The 11,036-nt window shown below is 40.8% G+C and overlaps 1 protein-coding gene across 4 annotated transcripts in view; it reads left to right on the forward strand.

The window, feature by feature from the left end:
• The window catches only part of GOLPH3L (golgi phosphoprotein 3 like), a 51,087-nt gene extending 40,275 nt beyond the window's left edge, over positions 1–10,812 (forward strand). For all 4 annotated transcript variants that reach the window (XM_016926557.4, XM_001169746.4, XM_063814061.1 and 1 more), the window contains one exon: positions 8,292–10,812. In XM_016926557.4, the coding sequence (XP_016782046.1) occupies positions 8,292–8,719 (428 nt within the window). In that variant the 3' untranslated portion in view covers positions 8,720–10,812. The remainder of the gene's footprint in view (positions 1–8,291) is intronic.
• The last annotated feature ends 224 nt before the right edge of the window (positions 10,813–11,036 follow it).

The following is an 11,036-nucleotide window of genomic DNA, read 5'->3' on the forward strand; positions in this document are numbered from 1 at the left end:
ATAAATAGGCATATTAAAAGCAGTCAGTACCTCAGTTACAGCTACAAGCTCTGCTTTTTGAGGTGAAGTATAGGGCGTCTGGAAAACTTTACCTTTAGAGCCAGAATAAGAAGCTTTACCATTACCAGACCCATCTGTAAAAACATTCTCAGCACCTTCAATTGGTTTAAATTTAGTTATTCTAGGGAGAATCCAATTAGTTAATTTCAAAAATTGAAACAGTTTCATTTTAGGAAAATGATTATCGAGAATACCCACAAAGTTAGCTAAGTGGGTTTGCCAAGTAAGATTATTTATAAAAGCTTGCTGTATTTGTGCCTTCGTGAGAGGGACAATAATTTTTTCAGGATCATATCCTGTAGTTTAACAATCCGAGTTCTCCCATTTCCTATCATAGTAGCGATGTGATCCAAATAAGGAGTTAGAGTCTGTGAATTAGTATGTGAAAGAAAAAGCCATTCTGCTAAGTCCTGCTCTTGGACAATAACACCATTAGGTGAATGCTGAGTTGGAAAAATTAGCAAATCTAGAGTCTTCTCTGGATCTATTCTATTTGTTTTAGCTTTATGGACTTGCTTTTCGATTTGCTGCAGCTCTGCCTCAGCTTCTTTTGTTAATTGCCGAGGGCTAGTAAGACTAGGATCTCCTCTAAGGATAGAAAATAGATTGCTCATGGCAAGGTAGGGATGCCTAGAGCAGGTCGTATCCAATTAATGTCCCCTAGTAATTTTTGAAAGTCATTTAATGTTTTCATTTGATCCCTATGTATGGCTACTTCTTGTGGCACAATGGTAGTGTCATTTACTAAGGTCCCCAAGTAGGAGTAAGGTGTAGTAGTCTGAATTTTGTCAGGAGCTGTAATTAAACCAGCACAAGAAATTGAATTTTGCAAGTGATCATAACATTGGAGTAATATTTCTTGAGTGGGGGCAGCACAAATACATCATCCATATAGTGAATAATGTAACACTGTGAAAATTTTTTACGAGTAGGTTCAATTGTTTGCCCTACATAAGTCTGGCAAATTGTTGGACTGTTTAACATGCCTTGTGGCAACACTTTCCAGTGAAAACGCTTAGCAGGCTGCAGGTTGTTTACTGCAGGAATTGTAAATGCAAACCATTCACAGTCTTGCTCAGCTAAGGGGATAGTAAAGAAACAGTCTTTTAAATCTATAACTATTAAAGGCCAATTTTTCAGAATTATAGTAGGAGAAGGCCGTCCTGGCTGTAATGCTCCCATAGGTTGTATAACTGAATTGATGGCTCTAAGATCTGTTAACATTCTCCATTTACCTGATTTTTTCTTAATTGCGAAAACTGGAGAATTCCAAGAGGAAAATGTTGGAGCTGTGTCCATTTTCTAATTGTTCATTAACGAAGTCCTTTAAAGCCTCTAGTTTCTCTTTACTTAGTGGCCATCGTTCTATCCAAATTGGCTTATCTGTTAACCATTTTAAAGGTATAGGCTCTGGAGGCTTAACAATGGCTGCCATCAAAAATGATATCCTAAACCTTGGCAGGAACTTTGTCTTTCCACTTGAAGTGGTTCCTTCAAACCTTGCAAATTTTTTCCTAGTCCCATACCAGGGACATGCCCCATTTCATGCATCATATGTTGATTTTGAGGGCTATATAATTGCTCTGGAATTAGAACTTGTGCTCCCCATTGTTGTAATAAATCTCTTCTCCATAAATTTATAGGTACATAAATTATAACTGGTTGAATAGTCCCAGGTTGTCCATTGGGCCCTTCACAATGGAAAATGTAACTACTTTGATACACTTCAGGGTCCTTACCAACTCCAACTATGTTAAATTGAGCGGGTTGAACTGGCCACGCAGACGGCCAGTGCTGTAGAGAAATGATTGAAATGTCTGCTCCTATAGCTACCAAACCTTTAAATTTCTTTCCCTGAATAGTTATTTCACAGGTAGGACATTTATCAGTAATTTGATTCATCCAATAAGCAGCTTTGCCTTGTTTATTTGTGCTTCCAAATCCTCCTGTTCATTTAATTTCACTTTTCCCCATTTCCACATATGGTACAATCAGGAGCTGTGCTATACGCTCTCCTGGCTCTGCTTTCCAGGGAACAGAAGTAGATATAACAATTTGAATTTCCCCACTGTAATCTGAATCAAGGACTCCTGTATGTATTTGTACTCCTTTTAAACTTAAACTAGATCTCCTAGAAGTAATCTTATCATTCCCGCTGGCAAGGGTCCACAGACTCCTGTTGGGACCTTTTGCAGGAGTTCCCCAGGCAGAAGGCTCACAGCTTTTGTGCAGCATAAATCTACTGCGGCACTACCTGCTATGGCGGGGGACAGACATTGTACAGGGATGAGGGAATAGCCTAAGCTGGAAATGCCCCGGTTTGGAACGGGCCCAGACGGGCCCCTCATGGCGTTTCCCAAATTTAAAAGGAAAAGGCTCAAATGTAGCCATAATATTTCCCTGTTGATCTGGAGGGTGTATCCTAACAGGGAACTGCTTGCTGATTATTTCTTCTGCTTCTTCAAATTTGTTTTTCATTTTTTTTTTTTAAACGGAATGTCTTGCTCTGCCTCCCAGGCTGGAGTGCAGTGGCACAATCTTGGCTCACTGCAACCTCTGCCTCCTAGGTTCAAGCACTTCTCCCTGCCTCAGCCTCCCGAGTAGCAGGGATTACAGGCTCCCACCACCACACTAGCTAATTTTTGTATTTTCAGTAGAGATAGGGTTTCCCTATATTGGCCAGGCTGGTCTTGAACTCCTGACCTCAAGTGACTCACCCACCTTGGCCTCCCAAAGTGCTGGGATTACAGGAATGAGCCACCATGCCCAGCCCCCCTAGTATATTTTTTTATTTCAGTTATTATAAGTTTTAGCTCCAGAATTTCCTTTTGGTCCCTTTCTCTATCTCTTTATTGATATTATCATTTTGCTTCTACATTATTTTCCTGTCTTTATCCATTTTTTAAAATATTTGAGCATCTTTAAGACAGTTGTGGCTGGGCGCGGTGGCTCACACCTGTAATCCCAGCACTTTGGAAGGCCAAGGCAGGTGGATCACTGGAGGTCAGGAGTTCAACACCAGCCTGGCCAACATGGTGAAACCCCGTCTGTACTGAAAATACAAAAATTAGCTGGGCGTGGTGGTGGGCACCTGTAATCCCAGCTACTTGGGAGGCTGAGGCAGGAGAATCACCTGAACCTGGGAGGTGGAGGTTGCAGTGAGACAAGATTGTGCCGCTGCACTCCAGCCTGGGCGACAAGAGTGAAACTCCATCTCAAAAAAAAAAACAAAAGATAGTTGTAGTGGGTGTGGTGGTTCACACCTGTAATCCCAGTACTTTGGGACACTCAGGTGGGAAGATCACTTGAGTCCAGGAATTTGAGACTAGCCTGGTCAACAGTGAGACCTCATCTCTACAAAACATAAAATTAGCTGAACATGGTGGTACATGCCTATAGTCCCAGCTACTCAGGAGGCTGAGACGGGAGGATCACTTGGGCTGGGGAGGTGGTAGCTGCAGTGAGCCAAGACCACACCACTCCATTCCAGCCTGGCAACAAAGCAAGACCCTGTCTCCAAAAAAAAAAAAAAAAAAAAAAAGTTGCTTTCAAGTCTTTCTCCAGTAAATCTAACATAGGAGGCTGAGGCAGGAGAATCACTTGAACCCGGCAGGCGGAGGTTGCAGTGAGCTGAGATCACGCCATTGCACTCCAGCCAGGGTGACAGTGTGAGACTCCGTCTCAAAAAAAAAAAAAGATTTATACCAAGTTTAATTCCAAGGAAACTTTACTTCTATATAACTCTATTCCCTCTCCCTCTTTTTGTGTTAATATTGCTATATGTTTCTTTTCTTTTTTCTTTTTTTTTTTTTTGTTTTTTTGGCTTTTGGGGTTTTTTTTGTTGTTTTTTGTTTTGTTTTGTTTTTTTAGACAAAGTTTCACTATGTTACCCAGACTGGTCTTAAACTGCTGGGCTCAAGCAATCTGCCCACCTTGGCATCCCAAAGTTCTGGGATTACAGGCATGGGCCCACCATGCCAATATTGTTACACGTATTACATCTCTATGTGTTACAAATTCAACAATTCATTGTTGTAATTATTAAAGAAGAGAAGAAAGCACAAATATATACTTATAGAGTTTGTTATATTAACCTCCTTATTTACCATTTCTGGTTTTCTTCATTTCTTCCTGTGGATTCAAGTTACCATCTGTTGTCATTTTCCTTACTTCAACACAACTTTTTTCCCACCCTCTTTCTTTGTGCTGTTATTACATTTCTATATGTTATAACCTTGTGCAAAAGTTTAAAAAGTTAAAAATTATAACTCAACAATAACAATTATATAAATATTGTTTTGTGCAATTGCTTTGTAAATCAGTTGAGATGAAGTATCCAATTATACCATCTTTTTTATTACTTACATAATTACTTTTACTGTTTGTTCACGTGGATTCAAATTACTGTCTAGTGTGTCCTGCTCTCAGCCTTAACAACTTCCCTTTAGTTTTAGTATTAATATTTCTTATAAGCAGGTCTGCTAGCAGTGAACTCTTTCAGATCTAGGAATGTATTTATTTTTTCTCCTTTTTAGAAATTTTTCTTTGCCTTCATTTTTGTTTTTTTTTTTTAGGGTTTTTTTTTTTTTTTTTTTTTTTTTTTTTGAGACAGAGTCTCACTCTGTCACCCAGTCTGGAGTGCGGTGGCACGATCTCAGCTCAATGCAACCTCCACTTCCTGGGTTCAAGTGATTCTCCTGCCTCAGCCTCCTGAGTAGCTGGGACTACAAGTGCATGCCACCACACCTGCTTTGCTTTTATTTCTGAAAGATAGTTTGCCAGTTATAAGATTCTTGGCTAATAGTTTCTACCCTCACTTTGAATAAGTCTACTCATTCTTCTGGCCTGCATTTTTTCTAATGGGAAGTCAGTTATTAAGCTTACAAAGTTCCACTGTGATGTGATAAGTCATTTTTCTCTTCTGCTTTCATGATTTTCCACTTATTTTTGGTTTTCAACATTTTTACTATGATGTTGGATATGGGTCTCTTTGTGTTCATCCAACTTGGAGTTTGTTGAACTTCTCCAATGTGTGGTTGAGTGTTTTTCATCACGTTTGGCAAGACTTTAGCCATTACTTTCTTGAGTATTTTTTCTGCCTCTTTCTCTCCTTTCCTTCTGGTGCTTCCATTTTATGTATGTTCATCAAGTTGATGATACTTTATATTTCTCTGAGTCTGTTCATTTTTCTTCATTCTCTTTTCTCCTTGTTCTTCATATTACATAATTTCTTTGATCTCTAAGTTTGCTAATTCTTAATTTTGCCAGCTCAGATCTCTTGTTGGGTCCCTTGAGTGAATTTTTCATTTTGTTTGTTGTACTTTTTTTTTTTTTTTTTTTGAGTTTCGCTCTGTCGCCGAGGCTGGAGTGTAATGGTGTGATCTTGGCTCATTGCAACCTCCGCCTCCTGGGTTCAAGTGATTCTCCTGCCTCAGCCTCCTGAGTAGCTGGAACTACAGGTACACACCACCATACCCGGCTAATTTTGTATTTTTAGTAGAGACAGGGTTTCACCATATTGGCCAGGCTGGTCTCAAACTCCTGGCTTCAAGTAATCCGCCTGCCTCAGCCTCCCAAAGTGCTGGGATTACAGACATGAGCCACCATGCCCAGTCTGTTGTACTTTTAAACTCTAGGATTTCTAAATGGTTTTTTTGTTTTTGTTTTTTTGAGATGGAGTTTTGCTTTGTTGCCCAGGCTGGAGTGCAGTGGCACTATCTCAGCTCATTGCAGCCTCCACCTCCCAGGTTCAAGCGATTCTCTGCCTCAGCCTCCTGAGCAGCTGGGATTACAGGTGCCCACCATACCTGGCTAATTTTTGTATTTTTAGTAGAGATGGCGTTTCGCCATGTTGGCCAGGCTTGTCTTGAACTCCTGGCCTCAAATGATCCACCCACCTCAGCCTCTCAAAATGCTGGGATTACAGGCGTGAGCCACCGCACCTGGCCTATAATGGATCTTTTTTATAATTTGTCTTTATTTATATTCTCTATATGATAAGTCATGGTTTCCCTTAGGTCTTTGAACGTATTTATAAAAGCTGCTTTATAGTCTTTGTAAAGTCCAACATTTTAGCGTTCTCAAAGGCAGTTTCCATTGCCTGCTTTTTTTCTTCTGAATGGGTCAATGGGTCACAATTTATTCTTTGTATACTTCATACTTTTTTGTCAAAAACTGGACATTTTAGATAATTGTGCAACTCTGGATACTACACTGCAGCTGTCCCCAACTTTTCTGGCACCAGGACAGGTTTCGTGGAAGACAGTTTTTCCACTGGGGTGGGAGATGGGGGGATGGTTTCGGTATGATTCAAGTGCATTGCATTTATTAGAGTCTCACAAGGAACATGCAACCTAGATCCCTCCCATGTGCAGTTCACAATAGGGTTCACACTCCTGTGGGAACCTAATGCCACTGATGATCTGATGGGAGGCAGAGCTCAACTTTACTCACCCATGGCTCACCTCCTGCTGTGCAGCTGGGTTCCTAACAGGCTACAGACCAGTACCAGTCCATGGTCCAGGGGTTGGGGACACCTGCTATACTGGTTTCTCCTTCCCACTAGAGGTTGATTGTGTTGTTTGCTTGGTAATTTGTTTCCTTAGTGACTTGCCTGCAGCAGCTCTCTGAAGTCTGTTTCTCTTGTAGTGTGCAGCCTCTGATGTCACTGCTCATATTTTCTTGTTTTTATCTTTTGGCCTAACTCCCTGTGTGTTGCCAGTGGGTCAGTAGAAGCCACTTATTAGTCAAAGGTTGTGCTTAAGACCTTTTAGCCAATTAAATTTTTTTATCCTTTACTGTTGGATATGTGTGTGTGATTTTGACATAGCCATCACAAATCAGGGAGTTTACATTTTGCCCCACATTCAGTGAGGAACTAGCAGCTTGGAAGTTCCCTCTCTGATTTCTTCTCGGAGAGAGTACATCCTTGGACATACACCAGGGGTGCATGTGATTTTTTTTAATTTTATTTTTATTTTTTATTTTTCATTTCTTGAGATGAAGTCTCACTCTGTCACTCAGGCTGGAGTGCAGTGGCGCAATCTCAGCTGACTGAAACCTCCGCCTCCTGGGTTTTCCTGCCTAAGCCTCCAAGTAGCTGGGACTACAGGCGTGTACCACCACACCTGGCTATTATTATTTTTAAGCTTAGCTTCCTAGGAGTTGCCTCTGAGTTAGGGTAGCTTATTGTTCAGCCAGTGTTGGTTCAGTGGTTGTGCTTTAGCCCTTGGTGCCAGTGAAGCATCCACCCTTTTTTGATAGATCTATGTGTGGTCTGGGGAATACTCTCAAGTCAAGCCCCACGTCCTGCTCTGATTGCTCCTGAGTGGGTGCAGCCTGGTGCAAGCACACAGTCTTCCCAACCCCCAGTGTTGGTCATGATTCCAGAAGGACTTTTCTTGGCTTTCTGTTTCTCTGGTTCTGCCTGTTAAACTTCTGGAGGCTTTGCCATTTGGGTTTGTCATACCAGTGCCATAGAGCTAGCAGCACCTTGTAATTGCTCTCCACCAAGATCTCTATGGTTTTCAACACCCTTAGGCATAGAATTCTCCACACTGTGTTCCAAATAAAGTCAGTCCTCTCAGGCAGAGCTTTGGAGCTCTTCATTCTTCAGGCCTTCCTTCCCTCCTGGGCAGAACTTCTGCACAAGGGCCCACTTCTCCTACAGTGATACCCACCTGCTGTATGAGTAGGTGCTGGGGGAAAGAGGTGTTAGCCCCTGGTCTTCTTGACTTGCCTTTTCTGTTGCAGAATCTCTAATCTACGAACAAGCTGGAATGGGAGCAATTGAAGTCTAAATATTGTCAGCCTACCAGGCCTGGGATAGAGCTTCTGCTCTACAAATAGGGTAGGGAACCTCAGTCCTCTTAGCTTCACCAGCAAATAGAACTTCCACAATATAGAGTAGAAATCATCTGGGAGAGACTGGTGTCCTAAATAGAATTTGAAAAATACATAAATAATTACAGTGTCACAGAGGTCACATAAGAACAGAAATAAAGTCTATAAGCTCTAGCTATATGGAAGTCCTTGGTGACATTTTTTGAAGCTGGTTTAATGTGAAATGTGGTTGGAGTCAAAGCCAGATTATAAAGGACTAAGGATCAAATGAATTGAGGAATGAAGATTATGCTTTTAAACATTTTAGCCATTCAAGTTTCCAAACAACTACATGTTTCATTTTGCTTTTCTCTTTCTGTTCATTATGTCCTATTTCTTTTTTCTCATAGGCGAGACTTGGAACCCCTTCAAATTACAGTACCAGCTGAGAAATGTACGAGAGCGCATCGCAAAGAACCTAGTAGAGAAGGGTATTCTAACCACTGAGAAGCAGAATTTCCTGCTATTTGACATGACTACTCATCCAGTGACCAATACAACAGAGAAACAGCGACTAGTGAAAAAACTTCAAGATAGTGTACTAGAGCGGTGGGTAAATGACCCTCAGCGTATGGACAAGCGAACACTAGCACTCCTGGTGCTAGCCCACTCCTCTGATGTGCTAGAGAATGTCTTCTCCTCTCTGACAGATGACAAGTATGATGTGGCAATGAATCGAGCCAAGGACTTAGTAGAACTGGACCCTGAAGTGGAAGGGACAAAGCCTAGTGCCACAGAAATGATCTGGGCTGTGCTGGCAGCCTTCAATAAATCTTAAAGCCGGCAGGTGGATTTCTCCTTTTCCCCTGCTGGCTGGTGACTGTCAGAGACCCCATCACTGAGTTTTGTGTGATGAGATGTTTTCATCATTTTTATTTCCTTTTCTTGAATCAGACTTGTGATTTGGGGAGAGCAACTTCAGGGCTTCTCCATAGACCTTGACCATTATAAGCAGACCTTATTTCTCCCTACACTTCCACTCCATAGGTAAATAAACTGGGTGAACCCACACACACCCAATGAACATTTTCTCCCATTTGGTGGTTTAGTTTCACCCAGTGTGCTTTTGGATAAGCAGAAACATCTAAATGGGATTTTGAGTTCTCCAGCTATAGAATGTGAATGAGATAAAAAGCGAACTATCTATTATATTTTTCTGAGTTTGTTTTCTATCTTAAATACATGTTTTCACAGCCTTTGTCTCTCAGACTCTGCTAAATAATGTAGCTTATTGAAATAACTGTCGCTGAATAAGGAGCAATGAGAAACAAAACTAATTTTTGGAGCAGATGGTCTCTGGAATTGCATATCCTGCTAGTGATTTTCTCATCTTTCCTTTTCTAACCTAATGAGAATGTCCCAGATTCAATTACCTGGATGTCAAAGTCCTAGAGCCAGAAATATATTCTCTCATCCCTCTTAGCATTCTCTTGCTCCCTCATTCACTAGGGCAAACGTCTAAATGAAGAAAAGAAAAGTCTCTCTCAACACCTCGTTCATGCAATCAGCATTAGAATTTGTAAGGAAGGAAGGGGGGTGGCATGAAAATTTCCATTCTTGGGGTATATGACTGTCCTGTTTCCCCCAGGCCACTTTTTTTTTTTTCTTTTGAGACAGGGTCTTGCTCTTGCCCAGGCAGGAGTACAGTAGTGCAATCACAGCTGACTGCAGCCTTGACCTCCAAGGCTCAAGGATCCTCCTGCCTCAGTCTCCCAACTAAGTGGGACTACAGGCACGTGCCACCATACTCAGCTTTTTTTTGTTTGTTTTAGACAAGAGTCTCGCTTTGTTGCCCAGGCTGGTCTTGAATTCCTGGGCTCAAGCAATTCTTCCACCTCAGCCTCCCGAAGTGCTGAGATTACTGGCTTGAGCCACTGCACCCACCCCTCCAGACTACTTTAAATGTCTCTGCTCTGACTGAATTGAAGGAATTGTAAGTTTCAGTTGCTGAATATATCAGTATATCTGAACTCCTGATCTTTTTATTTCCTATTTTTGGCTTCCTACATAAATTAATAAAGTCTGTCTATATTTAAGGTTTCTGGGAGTAGTTTTGTCTATATTTAATCCATAGATGTGCTCCTAGTCATCAGTCTTATTTCAGTAAAACCATCTTTCTGGCCAAATCTCTAACACGTTTTTTACTTCAGTAGTGAGGGCAATGAGAAGCTTTATTAAGAAAGATCCTATTTAAAGGGCTAATTTGGTATTGAAAGCATGCTGATATAAAGTCCAGTATTTGAGGATATAAAGAGGATGTGCACTGAGCTGTGCTGATGTTCAGCATTTATTATACTTTAATGGGATAGTGCTTCTTGACCATTATAGAACAACAAACTGTCAAAGGGTTAATACAGATGACCCAGACCTGACATTAAATCCTCTTGATTAGAAATAATTAAATGAATTATTTATTCATTTCTCCCCTCTGCCAAATCTACTTAGCCCCACAAAAATTCCCCAGCTCAGTTAACATTTTTTTGTTTTTCACTTTAGGTATCTCTTAGGTAAATGGAGATATAAATTGTAATAGGAAACAGTGTCTAAATGTGAGGCTGAATACAGCTTCAGTCTGGCTCTCTAATAGGACAAAAGCCAGTCCATGTGTTGTCTCTAACTGATTTAGCTTTTTCTTTTCTTTGAACAATTCGGCATGAATTGAAACCAGGTTTTCCTGTGGAAAGTTATAGCTTGATTGGGAGATAGAAGTTAAATTGAGTTCTTTCTTGCAACTCTTAGTGTTTATTTTTATATCTCAATAAGACGAGGATACCTTCAGTTTGAATCTGCATAATGTTCACTGCCAAACTCCTTCTCATTTAATGCTTATGGCCTTCACATTTCTGTATAATAAAGATCAATTATCAGCTCTCTGGTCTCTCTGTGCACAATTTTATAATTTAAATTGTTTTAATTGGAAATAAGGACTTTCTACACAAGGCTAGTAATGCCTCCCCCTTTACACTAGCATACCAGCTTGTTTTATCCTATGTAGAAAATGAGGGATACAAAAACAATTGTAACATGCATAGGCTGAGGGGCAGGACATGTCAAAAGCTGACCACATGAACACCAGCTAATACTATAAAGCCTAA

This window comes from Pan troglodytes, chromosome 1 (genome assembly GCF_028858775.2).
Source record: "Pan troglodytes isolate AG18354 chromosome 1, NHGRI_mPanTro3-v2.0_pri, whole genome shotgun sequence".
Lineage (NCBI taxonomy): Eukaryota > Metazoa > Chordata > Mammalia > Primates > Hominidae > Pan > Pan troglodytes.